This window comes from Macadamia integrifolia, unplaced genomic scaffold (assembly GCF_013358625.1).
Source record: "Macadamia integrifolia cultivar HAES 741 unplaced genomic scaffold, SCU_Mint_v3 scaffold2067, whole genome shotgun sequence".
Classification (NCBI taxonomy): Eukaryota; Viridiplantae; Streptophyta; class Magnoliopsida; order Proteales; family Proteaceae; genus Macadamia; species Macadamia integrifolia.
In genome coordinates, this window is record NW_024868491.1 from 50,735 (window position 1) to 72,621 (window position 21,887).

Below are 21,887 nucleotides of genomic sequence, written 5' to 3' on the forward strand. Positions count from 1 at the left end.
GTGAGTACTCAAAGCTGTGTACTTCCCGCACTATCTTGTCTTGTATATCCAAATCATCGGGCACACATAGCCTACCTCGAAACAGTAATGCCCCATCGCTGGCTAAAACAAAATCAGGGACGTTCATTGTTTGATCTTGAATCTTAACTCTGATCCGCTGCAATTCAGGAACCAAAGGTTGTTTTATTATCACCTCTTGCCTAATAGACGGATGCACCTGTAGAGCTGCCAGGGATACAGTTAACCATTTAAGGTTTTCTAGTTGATGTTCAAGCTCTAAGGTTGCTCCTTCATATAAGAGGGTTTCATCCATTAACGTCGCCTCTTGTGCAAGTGGTGGGCTGACTGCTAGGTATGAGAGTGACACAATCTGTGCCTTCTGACTCAACGCATCTGCCACTACATTAGCCTTGCCAGGATGATACTGAATGTCACAGTCATAATCCTTCATGAGCTCAAGCCATCTCCTCTGCCTCATGTTCAAATCTTTCTGGGTGAAAAAGTACTTAAGGCTTTTGTGATCACTGTATATCTCGTACTTCTCCCCATACAAATAATGTCGCCAAATCTTTAGGGAAAAAATTACTACGGCTAGTTCCAAGTCATGAGTGGGGTAGTTCTTCTCATATTGCTTTAGTTGTCGGGATGCATACGCTATCACCTTACCGCGTTGCATGAGAACACAACGCAACCCAACCTTGGAAGCGTCAGTGTAGACTGTCATTCCACTTGTGCCTTCAGGGATGGTCAACACAGGTGCTGACACCAACCTCTTCTTCTACTCCTGAAAACTCTTCTCACATTCCTTTACCCATTCAAATTTCACATCCTTTTTGGTTAACTTAGTCATTGGTGCTGAGATCCGAGCAAAATTCTTAATGAAGCGCCGGTAGTATCCAGCCAAACCCAAGAAACTTCTAATTTCAGTAACGTTCTTAGGGCTTTCCCACTCTACTACTGCTTTCACCTTATCAGGATCCACCTTGATTTCGGACACTACGTGTCCCAGGAATCCAACTTGCTCAGGCCAAAATTCACATTTACTGTATTTGGCAAACAATTGTTGTTCTCTCAGCCTCCGTAACACCATCCTCAAGTGTTGAGTGTGCTCCTCTTCTGTCTTAGAGTAGATCAAGATGTCATCAATAACAATAATTACCCATTTATAGAGGAAATCGTGAAATACTCGATTCATTAAATCCATGAATGCTGCCGGTGCATTGGTTAACCCAAAAGATAACACTAGGAACTCATAGTGCCCATACCGAGTCCTGAATGATGTCTTGGGTATGTCGCCGCTCTTTATCTTGAGCCGATAATAGTCTGATCTAAGGTCTATCTTTGAAAATACCTTTGCACCTTGTAGTTCGTCAAACAGATCATCAATGCGTGGCAATGGATACTGGTTCTTAATGGTTAGCTTATTCAATTCCTGGTAATCGATGCACATACGCAAGCTGCCATCCTTCTTTTTGACAAACAAAACTGGGGCACCCCAAGGTGAAACACTTGGGCGAATAAACCCCTTCTCTAATAATTCTTGCAACTGCATCTGTAACTCCTTCAATTCGGCTGGTGCCATCCTATATGGAGCTTTAGACACTGGAGCTGCTCCAGGAATCAAGTCTATGGCAAATTCCAACTCTCTATCAGGCGGTAGATGCATCAGATTATCTGGAAAGACATCGGAAAATTCTTTAACCACCTTTACCTCTTCTAGAGGTGTAACCTTTGCATCAACATCAAGTACCGATGCTAAATAACCCTGACATCCACTTTCCAACAACTTTACCGTTTGAAGAGCGGAGACGAGGACCCTTCTTGCCCGTTTCATTTTATCTACCTGGTATACCAATTCTTTTCCTTCATCATCTGTCACCCTAATTAATTTTTTAGCACACATCACATTAGCTCGATGGGCCGACAACCAATCCATGCCTAGTATAACGTCAAAATTTTACATGTTGAACTTAATGAGTTGTGCATCCAATTTCTTCCCACTGATTTCCACTGGGCACGGCCCATACACCTCCTTCAACTGTGTAACTTTACCAGTAGGCATACTAACAATCATCCCATGATCTAGTGTCCTGGGTGACATACCCAGTTTCTCAGCAAATCTCTTAGATATGAATGAATGTGTAGCTCCTGAATCATACAAGACATAGGCTGGTATGCCCGATACAGGTAGAACACCTAGTGCAACAATGCATATAAGTACAACAGGTCATCAATATTTAACATAAGGAAAACCTTAAATTAAAATGTACCTGCTACCACTTCCGTGCTAGCCTCAGCTTCCTCAGCTGATAGGGCATACATTCTTCCCTGCGGTTGATTCCCCTGAGTTGAGGGAGGTCGGTACGCAGAGGGCTGACTGGAGAGCCAGGCTGGTCTGACCCGACAGTATTTAGCATAGTGCCCATAGGAATGGCAATTAAAGCAACAGATTTGTGATGCCGAAATTGGGGTGGGGCCCCTCTGCACTTGTCCCGCTGTAGACGGAGGTCGGGGCGGCCTTGGAACTGTAGGTACCGTACTAGTGTTTGGGCAGAAAGGTGTAGAGCCCGAACCACCAGCTGGTCGAGGAGGGTAGCCAGATGACCTATAGGGTTGTTTATATGTAGGCCCAGAACTATACGACCCACGGTATGCCTTGGATGAATTGCCCATGTCGGAAATGGATTTGTCCTCTTCCACAATCCAGGTGTGAGGGACTGTTCTCCCTTCTGCTTATCTTCCATGGTCTTAGCCTTTTGCACAATCTAGCCATAATCTATCAAATCTAAGACCTCAAGCACTGACCTAATGGATGCTTTTAATCCCTTCAGAGGATCACTTCCCACCTTAGAGAATACAGGTGGCAAATTCTTCTTGAAAAATTCCACTACCCTTGACATATTATTCGTCGGCGGGTAATTAGGTGCATATGCCGGGTAGTAAGGGTATGGAGGGGGCACCATATACGGAGGAGTGCTGAGTGGCTGAATTGGAGGTGTAACTCCAGCTTGTGGCCCCGTGTCAGACCCTACAGGTGGGTCCTGTGGAGTAAGTATCCGGGGAGGTTGACCAGTTTGAGAAAGGTCTAACTGTTGCTGTATAGCAGCCATAAATGCCTACTGCTGCTGCAGCATTTGCTGCTGGAAGGCTTGTTGTGGCTGCTGAATTATGGTTGCAACATCACCGAAATGATGATCGGTGGAGGGAAGTGTAGTCACAGATGGGTCCCTTTGTGCCACACCTTGATCAAAAGGTTTCTGGAGGTTGTGGGAGTGGGGTTTGCCCCACAAAGCGGGACCTTCTAGGATTTGGTGGTCGACTGATCGGGCGAGGACCATGCGAGGTACCTCGCGCATTGCTACCGGATCTAGTACGTACCATCGTGTCCTTGCACCTGGAGTATACCATACACAACATTGGTTAAGCACCTCAGAATTTATATCGGCACATAATCATATGTCAACGCACGGGATATTATAGTATATGATGTTTTACAACTAGCCATAGCTTAATCCTGAAAATACGGTGCTAGTGCTTCAACAAGTAGGACGATGGTCCCACTCGACTATATGGTGCTAGCCACACACCCCCCTTTTTTTTTATATCATATATATATATATAATACCTCCACCCCCTTCCTCTTTTTTTTTTTTTTTATTTTTTTATTTTTTTTTTATTTTCTCCCAACCGGCGGGCAGCTCGGGTCGGCCCGCCGGTCCGACCCGAGGTGGAACACAAACAGGGCTTTTAAGCCCCTGTTCCTCTTTTTTTCTCCCATTCCTTCCCCCTTCTCTCACTCTGGCAATTTTTGAGAGTTCCTTAACGCTTTCACTCGCGATCTCACTCAACGATTCCACGGATTTTGGGAAGATCCAACTCCTCCACTCTCAAGTAAGTCTCTTCTCCATTCCTCTTCTTGGAACATGTACTTTGGAGGTTGAATCCATGTGTAGTCCCCAAATCTTGATTTTTTTCCATGTTTCTTTTCATAGAACAATCATTCCATGAGAATGTGATGTTTTCTTTGTGATTCACTCATAGTTTTAGGCTTTACTTCTTAATTTATGAGAGAAATCCCAAACCATGCCCTAATTTTTCCACTTTGGGTTTTCTTCTATCTCTACCCTTTTTCTCCCCAACAACAATTCACATGAAATTCCTTATGCTTGAATTGCACTTATAATGTTGGAGAGATCATGAAAATTTGTGTATGCTTGAAATCCCATCTCTTTCCATGAAAACCCATCTCTTTTGTGTTGGGTTCCTTGAAAAAATTTCTAGGTTTCTATGATTCTCTTCCCATCATTTCATACTTGTGGACAACTTAAATCTATTTCACTACTCGCACCTCAATGTCATAATAGAAGATTGCTTTGCATACTTTAGATTGTATAATGATGGCATTTCATTCATAGACATGTAAGCTTCAAGCTTTACTCTATTGTGAGACTTTTCGTTTTCTTAGATTGAACTTGCACATTGAGATTTGGGTTTTTCCATCATTCCTCACTTGCCATGCTTTATATGCCTTTGTTACATTTCTATTTTGCAATGTGCTAGTGGATATCATGTTTTGGGGGCTTCCTCCTATTCATTTCTCCATGATTTATCCACTCCTTTTTCTATCATAATCCACGTTATGTATTTAGGTGCATTTACATGCACTTGCTCACCCATCTATTTGTTTCCTTTGTTATGCAACATCCTTACTTATCATTATTTCCTCTCTTTTCTTACTAGGATGTCTTCTCGCAAGGGCAAGGAACCCGCATCCTCTTCCACTCGACGTAGGGCCGCAACTTCCAAGCAGAAGAGTGCAGGGACTACTTCCCCAGCCCCGCACAAGGCGGCAAGGACCTGCCCCTATCGACCCTTCAGACTACGATGAGGGACTCTTCCGAAGTTCAGAGGCGGCAACCAATTGGCAAGCCTTTCTAAAGAGGTCTGTGATGATGGAGAAGACTGTGATAATCAGTGATTTCCACAAGGTTCAACTTCATGAGAGATTCACCGCACTGGGTTGGCAGTCTATCCTCAACATAGATCGTCCATGCTATGAGCAACTGGTTCGAAGATTCTACTGCAATTTGGAGGTCTCTTACCAGTATGGGGAGTATTCAATAACTAGCATGGTGAAGGGGGTGAACATTCACTTGACTGTGGACACCCTTGCTAGCATTTTGGACATTTCGTCAGTTGGGCATCATTTCTACAGTCCCCCAAGGAGTAAGCCCGTGGGCATCCTTAAGTTTGGAGACGCAGGATCATATTTACGAGACCATCTGTGGCAGCAAAGAGCATCCGGATTTCGAGACGACATTTTACCCAGAGGTTCGTGTATTTGCTCGTTTGGTTCAGTTCAATTTGCTCCTTAGAGGAGGTCATCGGAACCAGGTAGGCTTCATGGCATCCTACATAGCCTTCTACATCTATAAGGCCTTGGAGGGAGGTGCCGAGCACTTATGCTTGCCTTACATCATCCTTAAGACTATGGAGCATCATACCTCACACCCCGAGGATGGAGGGTTCCCATATGGTAGGATCCTCACCAAGATCTTTGAGTTCTTTGGGGTGGATCTAAGTGGTGAGGAGGGAAAGACTCCAGCAGACAAGTTTGACAGGGGAAACCTATTGAGGATGGGTCTCCAAGCTCTCATGGATGTACCTCAGAGAGCAGGAGCTCAAAGAGGCAGGGACAGGAGGAATGCCCATAGGGAGGATGTTCTCATGGAGGAGGAGACTAGTGAGGAGGATGAGGATTATGTTCCTCAGTTCGAGGAGGAGGATTTTCTGGACGAGGATATCCTCGAGGAGGAGCCTCTTGATTCGAGAGGTGTTGATCCTGGCTTCGTGAGGGCTGCAGGCCCAACGCACAGAGCCCCACCACTTGAGAGTGGTGCATTTGATTTTGAGAGCATGATGACTGCTATGAGGGCCTTGAAAGAATGGCAAGATCAGCTGCTAAGAAGACTAGATGAGAGTGCTTCTAGAGAGGAAAACATCTTAGAAAGGCAGGCTACCTTAGAGAGTTCCTTCCTAAGATTGGGTGAGGACTTGGATACAACGGCCAATGCCATTTCAGTGGATTTTTCCCGACTCCGGAGGGATGTACAGCTGGTGAACTCAAGGTTTGATTACTACGACCGTCGGCTCAATGTTAGATCGAGACCTAGGAGGGACGGAGTAGTAGAGTTAGATGATGACGAGGGTCTCTGAGGACTTAGCTCGCCCGTCTACCTCAGCTTCTCACTTGTCTCTATGTTGTTGATATTATTATATTTTTTTTCTTTGTACTTTCTTTGTAATTGGACTTACTTGTGGGGTGTTATGTTTTGTTGGTGACTTGTGGCTAGTTTTGTAAGCTTGATAACTTATCGAAGTTTAGTTGTAGCATCATTGGTTGGCCTTTATCAATTATGCTTATTGGTATATGTATATGTTGTCTATCAGGTGCTTGTATGTGAAAAATTTTTGGAAATCTTGTTTTAGCGCCGTTATGCTGTCGAAATTTCGTTAAATTCGTACTCGATGGGTTATGACATCAAATAACTAATCTTTTATTTATTCCAAGTAAACTTTCTCTCATGCACGCCATGAATGCAATGACTAAATGCAACCAATTTTTTTTTTGGCTTTTAACAATTTAAAGTTTTTACATTTACCCAATCCCATTTCCTATTATAGATTATATGGGGTCTATATGGTATGCTGTGAGTGAATGGAGCATCATGCTCTGATACCACCGTTGTCACACCCCATTCACAGGGAACCGGACCGGTGATCGGGTTAACTCCGGTTAACCCAAACCTGCCAAGATCATCTGATACAGTACCCAACCACAGCATACACACATCTAAGATCAATATTCAAAAGTTCAGCGGAAGACTTAGTTTTTCTGTAAATACCCCAAATATACTTGATACCCAAATTGTAGTACATAGATAAATACATGTGGGCCCACAGGCATGATATTTACACAAAAGAATAACAATTCATGTATCAAGTACACAAAAGGGATCATCAAAAGAATCAAAAAGTAAAACCCTGTATGGCATCACTGCTGTGGTCCCATAGCACATCCGTCGCACGTGCAATCCGTACCGTGCTCATATTCCTCGGAGACCCACTAATCCTCTTCAGGGAATTCAACTATGGGGCTCGACCCTTGATCTTTAGGCTGGTGACCTGCGAAATCATCTAAAAGAGGTGTACACGTGGGATGAGCTCACTAGCTCAGTAAGTGAAAAGAAGGACCACACAACAGTCCACACAACAATCACAACCATATGCACTATATGCTATGCAATTCATTTTTAATCACATCCACCTAAACAACATTATTAAGTCTTTGGCTTAGTGCTACTACAACCACAGTGCGCATATACTCCGGGTACGAGCCGCGAACTCCATCCCGCGATACGCCCATAGGGCTATCAAAGAAGGCCCACCGTGAGTACTCGAAAAAGTAAAGCATGCCGACTACTGGCTCTCAACATAAAAGTAAATGATAGAAAATAAAGGTGCTGACTCCAGCAATTCAAAAGCAGTACGATTGGCCCTCTTGAATATACCACCGAGGTTGTCAACTGTCCTAATGACCAGCCGGGCGTATGTCTAACCGCCACAGTGACCCGACAACTGCGACCATTGCTTCCCCCCAAATGGTAACCCAACACCTCAACCCCTGTTGGGAAGGGTCGTAGCATGGGAAGATAATCCTAAGCCGCATGCTCCTATATGACATAGTACGATTGCATAGTGCCACCGCGTCCCATTCCATGGGCCACCAATGCACTCGTTTCCAAGCCGACTATAGCATCTAGTCTAATAATGCATCATGCATAATGATCCCATCATTCATCACATAAGCACATCATCATTTAGCATTGAGAAAGTAAAACACAACACACATGTCATAATCATATGAGGATGGCTAAGCTACACATAATTTGCATGATGATATGGCTAGTCTAGATACAATTAAATGAATACCAAACAAGCCTTAAAATAAGGCCAAACGTCCTCTCCCCACTTAACTGTCGTGTACAAAGACTCACGCTCAGTACGGGTGAGATCCGACACGAGAAACGTAAATTTTGGTGAACCTATCATAAGTGAATGGGCTTAGTATTTCACCACTTTCGGGTCAAAACTAACAAGATTTGATGACAAAATTGTGTTTAGAATCATAAAAGAAGGTTGCACTTCCGTTTTGGGTCCATTCGGATAGAAAAATCACGTTGGGGGCCTCTCGGGTGGGTCAGACAGCCCACCTGTCACGGCCCACCGATCTTCATAGGTGGGTGGGTCGGCCCATCGGTCCTGATCGATGGGCAGGTTGGCCCGTCAGTCGGGACCGAGGGCAGGCCATGATCGACAAGCAGGTTGGCCCATCGATCGACTCGTCGATCGACCCACCGGTCATGACCGACTGGTAGGTTGGCCCACCGGTCGGCCCCGAGGGCCTGCCCTCTCAGGCGGGCGCCCTCAGGTGGGCCATTCGGCCCACCGATCCCAGCCCACTTGAGAGGGCGGAAAAATACTCTTTTCCTTGAAACTTTCCCCAACCTTTAGGGAATCAAATGGGGCTTTTCCAAACCCATTTTCCACACATTCAAGGTCTCATAAGATGATTCTAACCTAGATCTAAGTTAGATTTAAGGATTGAGAAGCCATCTTACCTCCTTTGCTTAAGAACTCTTTCAAAACCCCAAAATCACTTCTTTGCTCAAGAAATCACCAATGCTTCTCCAACCTTGAAAACACTCTTTCAAATCCTTCAAAATCAACACATAGACCATCTATCAAACCTTAGATTCATCATCTCAAGGGGGATTTACAAGGCCTCAAGGAACTCTACCCAAATCAAGGGTTTTATTTGGGTTTGGTGAAAGTTTAAGAAACATAGCCTTTGCTCACCTCTAATCATAGATCTCGTGTTAGGGATCACTCTTCTGGCGTCGGAATGGGAAGATCTAACCTTGGCGCCGCTTAAATCCATTTCTTCTTCCTCTTCCTTCCCTTTTCCTCTTCTCCGTTCTCTTTTCTCCCTTCTTTTCGCTCTCCTCTTTAATCTTCTCACCAACTTCTAAATGTAATAAATGAGATGTTGAAAAACACAAAATAATGCTATTTATACTTTCTTAAAACCACTAGTAACTACATGAGTGAGTCACTCAGGTGGGTGGATGCGCCCACCTGTGACCGCCCACCTGAGGGCCGACAATTGGCCAACAAGTGAGATTTTGATGGAATTCGACTCTTGGCACACGGTATATTATACGTATGTGCTTTAGGATATAGCTACATACCAGCATTATCCGTACATGGCCTTATGATACGTGCATGTGAACGGCTTGGGTACACCCGTCTCCTCTGGCACTAGCTCGGACTTGTCTGACCAACCTATTTTCAAAGTCACCCTTGCTATCATGGTCCATAAGGAACCTGCCTTAACCCTCTCTGGTTCGGGTCCTGTATGGTTAAATCGGGTCAACCGTGTAATTAGACATTTAAAAAGTAGGGTATCACATCTTAGCTACTCTGATCCGTACGCTTGCTGTTACTTTTAAAATTTAAACATGTATATTGGTCGTTTCTGCCTTTCTTCTTCTTTTATCAACACTGTACTTACCGCCACGATGGACATTGCCAGATATAGTTGCAAAACATCCCCGGTGCTTGGCTTTGTTAATAGCGGGGGTGTCGCTAAATATTCCTTTAGCTGCTCGAACAATTTTTCATATTCTTCAGTCCATTCGAACCTCTTGGAGCCCTTCAAGGCTTTAAAAAAGGGGAGACACTTGTCGGCCGATCGAGACTTAAACCAACCCAAGGCAATGACTCTTCCCATCAGTTCCTGGACTTCCTTTATGTTCCATGGGGACTTCATCTCTCCGATGGCCTGTATCTTCGTCGGGTTGGCCTCAATTCCTCTTTTCGATACTATGAAGCCTAAGAACTTCCCTGATGTTATTCCGAAAGTACACTTTGTTGGGTTCAACTTCATGCCGTATTCCCTCAGCACTTGGAATGCTCGGTCTAAGTCTCAGATATGATGCTCTACCTTCAAGCTTTTCATGAGCATATCATCTACGTATACCTCCATGGTCTTTCTGATCATATCCTTGAAGGTTTTATTTACTAACCTTTGGCAGGTGGCTCCTACGTTCATTAGCCCAAAAGGCATTACCTCATAGTAGTACAATCCACACTCGGTCATGAAGGAGGTCTTTGGGAAGTCAGCTTCATACATCTTGATCTGATTGTATCCCGAATAGGCGTTCATAAAGCTTAAAAACTCGTGCCCCGAAGTAGCATAAATAAGGAGGTCTATCTTTGGTAGAGGGTAGCTATCCTTTGGGTAGGCTTTGTTCAAGTCTGTGAAGTCTATATTTATCCTCCATTTTTCGTTTGCCTTCAATACCATCACCACGTTAGATATCCACTCTGGATACTGGATCTCTCGGATACATTTAGCCTTTAGCAGATTAACTACCTCTTCATCTATCTTTTGCTGCCTTTCGGGGGTGAAGGTCCTCTTCTTCTTCTGCACTGGCTTCCTTGTTGGATCAATACTTAGTTGAAGCTTTATTACTTCTCGGACAATTCCAGGTATGTCCGAGGCTGACTAGGCGAATACGTCCAAATTATCCAGAAGATCTCGTCCCATTGTTGCCTCGGCATCAGCGCCCCAACCTGAAACTGGTGGGTGTTGTCTCCTTTCTCAACGTCGACCTAGATTAGATCCTCAACCGATTCTCCTCTTTGGTGGTTGAGGTCATCACGTAGATCTTCTATCAGAAATGCCTCGCCTACCTTTTCTTTCCCCCATAGGGTGGTGGCATAACACTTTCGGGAGGTCTCTTGCTAGCCTCGACATTCTCCGACCCCATTTTTCGTGGGGAAATTCATCTTGAGTTGAGGCGTGGAGACTATGGCTTTCAACAGGTTCAGGCCTATCCTTTCAAGTATTGCATTGTAAGTCTAGGTAATGTCGACCAACAGAAAGTTTATCATCATTGCCACCTGACGGTCCCCCGTTCTCGCTCTCACCGACAACGCAATGGATCGTTCGACTCTTACCGAAGCTCCTGAGAACCCCTGTAATGGATGTTCAACCTTCTTCAGCTTTTCTTTATTCAGGCCCATCTTCTAAAAAGCTTCGAGAAATAGGATGTCAGCTGAGCTACCGTTATCCACTAAGATCCTCTTTACCCTGCAATCGATTATCGTTATGGTGATTACTAGGGTGTCGTTATGGGTTGTTTGTACTCCTCCTAAGTTGTTGTCTGAAAAGGAGATCATGCCCCATTCTTGCCTTCTTATTTGAAAATTTGGTCACATGGACGCTTCTTGCATAGGCCTTGCCCTTCCTCGCCAAAACATAACTTTATCATACGACCAATCCTCTGCTGATAGTCACTACGACCATAGTTGGGCTATTCTGGTCGTCTTGTGGTTAGGAGGCAGCCCTCTCAGGTGTCTGAGCCCTTCCTCATTCTCGATTGTCTCTATGGCCTAGCTCCCGCATTTCATGACGATCCCTTCTTTCTCCTAGGCTATCATTCCTCCGATCATTGCCATCTTGGGCATCCTCATTTTCTCGGTCTACGAACCTACCCAAGTATCCCCTTCGGATCAGGCTCTCTATTTCTCCATTCAGGTGCCAGCAATCTTCGGTGTTGTGGCCATGATCTTTGTGAAATGGCAGTACTTTTTCATGTTGCGCCTCTCAGGGTGTCGTCCCATATTTCTTAGCCACTTGAGTACTCTTATTCATCCAAACTCGACTTCTACTGAGTCTAATCTGTAATGGATTCTTGAGGTTGAGGAGAAGTTTTGGTTACACCAAGAATTTATGACCCCAGAGAAATGGCCAACTTGTTTGCCTCCTACCTCTTCTCTTTGTTCACCACCTCTAATCCTCTGGACCCGTATTTCCTTGAATCGCTTCCCCCCCCCCTCGTCATTAATCCCGAGGAAGCTGACTTTATCTCAAATCCCATCTCTAGAAGAAATCTGCAAGATTGTGCTAATGGGTTTCAGGCTGTGTTTTTTTCTTTAGTTTTGAGATCTGATTCATCTTGATGTATGCAATTTTTTTTACCAATTTCTTTGGCCACTTATATTTACCTCATAGCATTAACCACTCTATTTGATTTAAAGAGAGAGAGAGAGAGAGAGAGAGAGAGAGAGAGAGAGAGAGAGAGAGAGAGAATACATGTTTGGTGGAAGAGTTTAGACCCATCAACCTCTACAATGTGGCTTATAAGGTACTTGTTAAAATCCTGTTTGTTAGACTCAAGCATGTCCTCCATAGAATCATTTCCCCTTTTCATTTTGCTTTTGTCCCTGGAAGGCAAATCTCTGATAACATTATCATTGCCTTCCACTACTTGAAGCACACCAAAGTTAGGACTAGATTGTGGCCATCAAATTAGACATGTCCAAGGCTTATTATAGACTGGAACAGGACTTGATTAAAGGTCTCTTTCACTTCTTAGGGTTTGGTAATAAATGGGGAGATCTTGTTTGCTCCCTAATGACCTCCTCCTCTTTCTTTATATAGCTTAGAGGATCTACTTTCAATTTTTTTGAACCCTCTAGGGCATGGAAGCCTTGTCTAGACTTATGTTGACTTGCCGTGACCTTAACCTTTTTACAGGAGTAAAAGCTGCTAGGTAGTCTCCTGGGATTTCTCATATGTTCTTTGTAGATGATACTTTTTCTCTTTTGTTGTGCTCAGCCCATCAAATGCATCCTCGACATGTTTTTTGACCTCTCCAGCCTCATCATTAACTTAGAAAAAAATGGTGTTGCGTTTAGATCCAATGTTGACCATAGGACTAGAAGTTCACTTTGTTACCCTCGGAATTGGTGAAATGAAATTGGAATTGGTTTATTTGGGAACTAAGTTGTTTTACCAAAGAGCCAAAACCAAAAATTTCTCCCCAGTGTGAAAAGAGTTCAAACAAACTTAGTCTTGGAAAGTAATCTTTTTTCATTTGCCGGTCAATCAGTCCTAATCCAATCTGCACTTTCCACGGTTCCTTCATACTTGATTTCTTGTTTTGCTTTCCCTAATGCTATTTGCAAGAAACTAGACTCTTTCTATTTACATTTCTAGAATGACAATAGTGACACTTCAAAAAAATCCCATTTCATTGGATGACACAAGACCTGCAAACCTAAATCCCAAGGTGGATTGGGTATTAGAAGCTCTGAATCCCAAAACCTTGCTCTCCTTCTTAAGCGGGGTTGGAGTTTACTTAATGAAAGGGATTCTTTATGGGTCAAGGTTCTCACTTCCAAATATTTCCCTAAGCTATCCATTTATCACAAGGACACGTTAAAAAAGGAAAGGATCCATTTCTTGGTAGAGCGTTATTAAGTATTCTCCCAACTCTTCAAAAGCTGGTTTTTATAAAAGTTGCAAATGGAAGGAATACTTTATTTTGGGATAACGCTTGGATAACTACCATAACTAATTTTCCCTTAATGATTATTTTATTCAAAGACTAGCTCATCCTTTCTTAATCTAGGTGAGTGATTTTATCTTCACAATCAAGCTGGCTGCTATATTCTTGCCGTCTAATTTAGCTACTAACAGATCTGAATTATCAAATAGGTGTGCATACTCATCTCTTTGTTCTCACTGGTGGTTATTTCCATGAAAACTCAATCTTCACCCAAAATTTAATATTTTTTTCAAGAGGTTGGCACATGGAGGGGTTCCTACAAAGGATATTCTAGGGAAATGGAAGGACATTGAACCAATCCGTGGATTGTGTCATGACAAGCAGGAATCTTACTCAATTATTTCTTCATTGTGAATTCACTAAAAGGATTTGGGTTGCATGCCCACTAGGTCTGAGACTTGAAGCTCTCGTTGAAGCTTCTTTTTCAGTTGTTCTCTTGTACTTCTTATAGTTTGATCCTCATGACATTTTATTAGAGTTTTTTTTTTTATATATTTCATTATCCCTTGCTATTAGCTATGGAACATAGGAATGCTATGCTTTTCAAACAGGATAGACCTAATCCATTTGTGATACTTCATTCGGTAAATCAATGGACTGCTCAAGCAAGAAATGTCAATAAACCCACCCAGGTGATCTCAATCAATGAAACTCCCTCTCCCCCTTTTACCCTTACCTTGACCCCATCAACCATCATACATGTGGATATCACTAATCAAATTAATACAACTTCTGCGTGGGCTTATTGTATAATCAATGAAAACAATGTTGGTTTATTTAAAACTGATTATCTCATGACAGGGAACATCAATAAAAACATACCTTCGAGGGCTGCTCATGGGAGTGAAACATGCGAAAGAAGAGGGGCTAACAACATGGTGACATCTGCACCAATTCTGCTGCTCTACAATTTTTTTTTTAACAAACCATAGGGCGTGCACATGGCCTATTCATTAAATCCCCCTTTTTTTTATATTCCGATTTTTTCCTGATCATGATATAATTAATTTCTTAAAATAGCTGTTTTTTTTTGGGTTCTCAAAAGGAGAACCTCTATTCCCCACCCAATTTCTTATAATGATGTATATTCTCTTTTCTGTTTTCAAATGATATTTTTCTTTTCATTAAAAAAAAAAAATTGTGCTTTGCTTTTTCATGCAGGAATTGATGGATACCATGTCAATGTCTGTCCATTTGCAAAACTAACCGATGAAATGATTCTTCATCCATTTTAACATAGAATTGGCAAATACTGAAGTTACTTTCAATTCCTCTTTCCTTTTTACATTTTTTTTTTTCCAAAGAAGAAGCGCAAAGGGTTTGTTTGCCTACTTAGAAGTGAATATATTTGCGTTTGGATTTTTTCCATCCAAAAAGTTCCACTCAAGGGAAAAATTGTCCCACACAGATTGCCCATAAAATCAGTTAGCAATTTGTTTTGTATAACAGTGACATTCAACAGTAACCATGCCAAAGAAAAATTCACCCCCCCCCCCAAAAAAAAATTCTATTGTGTGCCGAAAGATGAATTACAGGAATGAATAATTAAAAACAAAGAATAAAATTTACAATGTCTTATGACCAATATAATTTTTAACTTTTATAAATAAATATCAGGCAAGTGTGCCAGATTTTCATATTGTTGATCCGGTGCTCCTTACTGTATGAGAACAATTGCAGGTTATATCACTCTTACGTGACCATACACCAATTTTAACATTGTGTCAGTATCTCAGCTCCATCCTTCGTAACTAGTATGGTGTGCTCAAATTGCGCAGATAGACTCCCATCTTCTGTAACGACTGTCCAGTCATCATCCCACATAACTGGGTTAATGCTACCGACTGTCAGCATTGGCTCTGCACAAAGTTTGCATGACTTGAGCAAAACTGACCTTGTTCACTTTACTGGACAAGGATTCGCAACAGAAGCACAGAGAAAAATCACTAAACCAGCATTTCTGAATATGATCTAGTCCGGAAATGTACAGGCTGGAAACTTCTACCACTGAATTACTTTGTTATACAGAATTTAATTTTAGTGTAATATGCATGCAAATATGTTTTGCAACCACAGCATGGTACACAGGCTGATTCATTGAGGCACCTAGCAAATAAGTTCAACAAAGATTTTACATATTCTGATTCACTCCTACAAATAGACTGGTGAAACAGGATTCATTTAGCCAGCCAACCCCATTTAGATGGGTAAAGGCATAGTTGAGTTATATATCCTGTTTGACTCTCATGTCTCTCTCTTTCTTTAAATATACAGATTTGTTCCACAAAGGTACCTGTAAAAGAATAACTGGTGACCACATGTACAATTATTGAGGAACCAAAGTAGAAATGCCAATTCTGAACAATTAATATGTGCAAAACGCATCCTACCGGATCTTTTTCTCCCCTCCTTGACCTCTGAACATTGACCAACCACACATGTACAATTATTGAGGCACCCTTCAGGCATCCTCTCCCACCTTCTCTCCCCTAGAATCATCCATTCTTCGAGCCTTCCTTCCAATGCCATAGTCTCTTCCATCCTCTCCCCATCCGGCTGGTTCCCCCCTCCTCTCCTCCTCCCCTCCTTGACCTCTGGACTCTCCTCCCCCCCTCCCCCCGGGTCACAGAGGTAGGAAGGACAAATGCATCTGGCTCCCCTCTCCTACCGAATCTTTTTCTTCTGCCTCCGCTTGGTCCTTCATCCATTCCCCTTCCCAGTCCGTTCCCTGGCACAAGGTTGTCTGGTTCAAAAGCCACGTTCCTCGCTATGGCTTCACCCTATGGCAATGCCTAACAAATTGCCTTCCCACCCAATCTTTTCTCCTTCACCGTCACATTCCTGTCAACCCTGCCTGCTGTCTCTGTCCGAATGGCATTGAAGATATCCCCCACCTTTTCTCCTCTTGCCCCTTTTCCTCCCGCATCTGGAAAGTTGTCCTATCCAAATGCTGGCGGACCAGAAGACCTATCCTCCCTTTTGACAGGGAGTGGAACTGGATAGATATGAGCTTCTCTGGCTCCTCCATTTCCGACACCATTGGCAAGCCCGCTTTTTGTGCCACCATCAATCATCTCTGGATGGAGCGTAACATCCGTCGATGGTCTCCCAATTCCCGTTCCCCGAAGTGGATTTGGAATGCAATCTACTTTGATGTTAGTTCCAAAACATCCTCCCTCCTGTCTCGCCCTGTCAAATATGCCCCCAGAAACTCCCACATTATTGATGCTTGGAACCTTCAAGTTACCCACCCCCTTGAGGTCTGGCCCTCCTTCCTCGGCATAACCGTCCCATTCCTAACTCCCCCAGAAACTCCCATATCATTTCTTCTTGGAACCTTCAGGTTATCCTCTCCCAATCCCCTTAACTACTTTGTAGCTCTCCCCTCCCCCCTCCCCCCTCCCCCCTCTTTTGGTCTGTGATGGTTCTTGGAGTTCTGTAGTTTGTTATGTCAAATATCCAACCCCCTTGAGGTCTTTCTGGTTGCTAGCTCTACCCCCTTGGTTGTTGGCCTAGTGGGGTTTTGGTTCTCGGAGTTCTTTAGTTTGTTGTGTATTTTCTTTTTGTTCGTTTAGCCTTGTGCTTGGCCTTTTGATGGCCTCAGCCTCCCCCCCCCTTTTTTCCCCCCTTGTATAGTCTTCTCTTTCTGGTAATGAATTATTTATTCATAAAAATATATATATATATATATATGAAAAACGCACAACATGTGAGCTTGTGGTGTGAATTGATGTCCACCTGAACCATGCCCTCTTCCCCTCAGACGGCCCCTGCCATCGGCCCCCTCAACTGCTCTGATCCTGAAACTACCAACTCTGACCCTGAACCTATAGATCCCATCTCCTCCCCTTTTCCTCCCTCCGCCGGACACTCCCTAGCCTTCTACCCACCTTCTTCCCTCAACTCCACCCCTGTCGGACTCTGTCCTCTGGGGCTTCTTGACTCTGTAATCCTTCGTTGGAGCAACTGTATCATTGGTTCCTTCATTGGCAGTCCCCCCCCTTCCCCTTAGTTAAAACCTCTCTAAGCAATGAAGCCTTCGGGTATTCTCTGCCTTTGTTCTTTAGAATGGTACCTTCATCTTTGATTTCTCCTCCCATTTGGACAAATCCTTTGCCTTGGACAGTGGCCCTGGTTCGTTGGGAAGAAGTCAATCTTCCTACGACAATGGGACCAACATACCTCCTTCAATTGTTCTGCCCTATCCTCCATCCCCCTGTGGATTTCTCTTCCCAACTTCCCTCTTCACTTTTGGTGTCCCCATTGGTTTGAGTCTGATTGGGTCCATCATTGGAAAGCCTCTCTACTCCGACAAAAGGACTAAGATAATGGACAGATTGTCCTATGTCAGAATTTGCATCGAGGTCCAAGCAAACCAGATGCTCCCCTCCTCTGTCATTGTGATCAGCGGTGAAGGTCACTCCATCCAAGAAGTGCGATATGACTGGAAGCCTCCTTCGTGTTCTACATGCAATTGCTTTGGTCAAACAACAGCTTCCTGTGGAAAAAAAAAATACTTCCCCAAAGGGTACCGATGCCCCCAAAGGGTACTCTTCTGTTCTGATGGATTCAAATGACTCTGAGTTCTTGGTTCAAAGAAAAAAAAATAATAATAATTACAAGAGCTTCTCTGCCATCGGCTCTGAAAATCCAAGAATCCCTGAGCTCAATCGGCCCTCGTCGAAAATCGTAACCGCTGTAATTGCTCCGAGAAAAATCTTGCTCAGACTACTGGTTCCTTAGACTTGCTTGCGAATGCTGGAAAGAACCGATTCTCGGATCTCGAGAAGCTTGATGGTGATGGGTCTGATCTCTCCTTTCTGCCTTCTCCTGGGCTACCAATTTCCTCCTCTGCTATTCCTTACGAATCTGTAGCCACCGCCTCTCCCCTGCCACAACTTCTTCCTCTCCCCAATAGTTTCCCTATTCATGCTTCATAGCCGTCCTCTTCCTCTGTCCCTGCTACCTCAAATCCCCCTGCTGAATCGCCTTTTAATTATGTGGAACTCTTTGAACCGGATTCATCCTTTTACCATCTTAAACCGTTTCTCCCGATCAAACTGTTTAACACGTTCTCTAAATTCCCCAAAGACCATCCCCTTTACCCTGGGAATCTGTACAACCAACCCGGCCATCTCTTTGGCCCAACTCAACCAGTCGACCACCTGACCCACCATTGCTCCACCTTACCCGATCCGCTTACCGCACCCACCAACTCTCAACCTCCATCTGCTGCTCCACCCTTGAACCCTAACTCGTCTCCTCCCACACCCGCATCTTGCTCTCTGATCCATGGCGCACGCCTCTCCTATCTGTAACTCTGGTTCTGCTTCCTTGGAAGGCCGATTGTCTGCAACCTCTTCATCGGCAACTTCATGCTGCTCTCCTGGGCCCCTACCCCCTCTAATATCTCGCCTCCCGACCTTGGAAGGTCTCTGCATTGTCGTCGGTCCTCTTGCAACTGCTCCTTCCTTGCCGTAGGCTGTTGGGCTCCACCCCTCTTTGATCATGCCCCTTTGGAACCTCACTCCTCTGGAACCTTGGTCTAACTGGAGCCCACTGCCCCTGCTGCCGCACTCGCCTTGGAAGGCATTCCTTGTAGTTCTCTGGCCTTGGAATGCCCCAACCGAATAAGCTCCGCCAGCAATTCGAACATCACTCCCCCCATCTTGGAAGGCCGTGGTCCTCCTGTCAGCAATTCCACTTGCACTATGGAAGGCCGTGGACCTCCTGTCCCAGGCTCTGAACTTTCGACAAGCTGAACACTGGGCACTGCTCTCGACTTGCGTTTCCATCAGATTTTGGCTACCTCAATGGCCCCAGCTCCTCTAGTTGTCTTGGCTACTTCAGATGCTATCCCGGAGGTTTCATTTGGCACTGTTTTGGTCTCGGCCAATGCCTGTATTACTGTTGACCATAACTAAACTACCCACCCTTGCCCTTCCTTACCCCTACCCCTGTTTCAACTGAAACTAATTTCCCCTGACCACCCTCCCTTGCTAAAACCATCAATGAAGAAGTAGGAAAACCATCCCCTCCTCTTCCAAATCCACACCAGTCCCAAAGTCAACCCTATCCCTATTACCTCTCCTGTTATTGGATACACCTATAGGTCCTCCCTCTGAAACTCCTCTTCGGCCCCTATTCCCCCCACTCTTCGGAGCAATTGTTGCCCTCTTCTCTTTGTTCCCAATGATCCCCTGGACCATTTGGAATGTTCGAGGACTAAACTCCTCGCCCAAGCAAGCTGACATTAGAGCCCACATCCGTTCCTTCCTTTCTAATCTTTGCTGCCACCTTGAAACCAGAGTTCTTGAAGAGAATGCCCAGCGTATCATCTCATATCACTAATTATCTTCATAGCCCTAATGGCTGAATTTGGGTTCTCTGGGACCCCAATTCCCTTCTTATCAATGCCATTTCCTCCTTCACTAAAGCCATCGACCTATCCATCTCCCACCCCTTGGGGCTCACATTTGCTAACTCTCAATCATCTACGACCATAATCTTGCTCCCGTAGATCTTCCCTTTGGACCGATCTTTGCTTATTTAGTCCTCTCACGGATTCCAGGCCTTGGGGTATTGTGGGGGACTTCAATGTCATTCGTTTCAGTTATGAGAAGCACAAAGGCAAACTCTCCTGCATGGGTTAATCCCATTGACCATCATGCAGTTGACTCCTTTAATGATTGTATCGATGATCTCAACCTCAATAATCTTAGATGGTCTAGAGTCAAACTCTCCTGGCATAACAAGAGATCTAGTAGCTCCCGTGTGGCTCGCAAGTTGGACAGAGCTCTAGTCAATGAAGCTTGGCTTGAGTCCTTTCCCTCCTCTCATGCCTGTTTTGAGGTTCCAAGAATCTCGGATCACAGCCCTATCTCCATCCATGTCCTCCCCCTCCGCTCCTTTGGCCCTAAACCCTTCAAGTTCTTTGACATGTAGGTCTCTCACACTGATTTCCTCCCTTTAGTAACGGATGCCTGGAACATTCCGATCAATCCCTCCCTTTCCCCCCTCCTTGCCCTTGCCAAAAAGCTAAAGAATGTTAAAGCCTCCCTTAAGCTTTGGAATTCTTCCACCTTTGGCAAAATCTCTTCCCGTGTCTCCTCCAGTTGGGATAGACTCACTTCTATCTAATCCAGGATTCAATCCAATCTTCTTAATTCCTCCCTTACTGCTAAGGAAAAATCAATGGCCTCGAAGCTTTCTCTGCTTCTGAGCCAAGGGGAAAGTTTCCTTCACCAGAAGCTAGAATCAAGTGGCTTGAGCTTGGAGACTCTAATATTGCCTATTTCCACAGATCCCTCAAAGCCCGCAACAATGCCAACTCCATCCCTAAGCTCATCTCCTCCTTTGGCAATGAGATCCTTAATCTTGAGGACATTAAAGCCGAGGCTGTTAACCACTTTCAGGGTATCCTTCACCCTCAATCGGTTCCTGCCCCCTATCCCCATCTTCTCCTCAACCAATTTGTCCCTGAGGATCAACTTCCCTATCTCCAATCCATTCCTTCTGAAGAGGAAATTCTATCGGCCATTCTCTCCCATAAGGCGAACAAAGCCCTTGGCCCTGATGGCTTCAGCATGGGATTCTTCCCCTCTTGCTAGAACATTATCCGTTTGGATCTCATCCATGCTGTCCGCAGCTTCTTTCTCAATCCTAACCAGATTCATGGGGTCAATCACACCTTCCTTTGTCTCATTCCTAAAAAGGAAGGGGCAGCATCCAATCTCTCTTTGTAATTTGATTCACAAATTTGTGGCCAAAATTCTCTCCAACAGATCAAAAGAAAAATCATAAACATCCTTGTCAGCCCTAACCAATCCGCTTTCATTACGTGTAGGAATATTGCTAACAACATCATACTTTATCATGAGATTGTTCGTGGAATTGACCGTAAATCTCACCCTCTGCTGCCCTTCTCAAGATTGACATTCACAAGGCTTTTGACACTCTGAGCTGGGATTTCATCTCCAAAGTTCTCTTCACTATGTCTTTTTCCCATTCCTTTGTTCATTGGATTCACTGTTGCATTTCCTTTCCCATGTTCTCTGTCCTTGTTAATGGTTCCCCGGCTAGCTATTTCCCTCCTAGAAGGGGAATTAGACAGGGATGTCCCCTCTCACCTTGGAGGTCTTATCTAGATCCATCCAAACTACCACGGACCTCCATTTAATCTCTCCTATTCCCAAGTGCAAATCCCATCATTTCACACACCTTGCATTTGCTAATGACATCATGATCTTCTCCAAAGCTGATACTCTCTCCATTTCCACCATTATGGACTCTCTCAAATCCTTTAGAGTCTCTCTCTGGTCTCCGTATTAATCTGCTCAAGTCTAACCTCTTCCTTTCTGGAGTCTCCTCTAACTCCCAGAATATTCTCCTTGGCTCGACAGGTTT

At 44.2% G+C, this 21,887-nt stretch overlaps 1 protein-coding gene across 2 annotated transcripts in view; it reads right to left on the minus strand.

The window, feature by feature from the left end:
• Positions 1–14,858: 14,858 nt before the first annotated feature.
• Positions 14,859–21,887, minus strand: part of LOC122065612 (methionine aminopeptidase 1D, chloroplastic/mitochondrial-like) — a 31,944-nt gene continuing 24,915 nt past the window's right edge. For both annotated transcript variants that reach the window (XM_042629432.1, XM_042629431.1), the window contains exon 4: positions 14,859–15,340. In XM_042629432.1, coding sequence (XP_042485366.1) covers positions 15,195–15,340 — 146 coding nt within the window. In that variant the 3' untranslated portion in view covers positions 14,859–15,194. The remainder of the gene's footprint in view (positions 15,341–21,887) is intronic.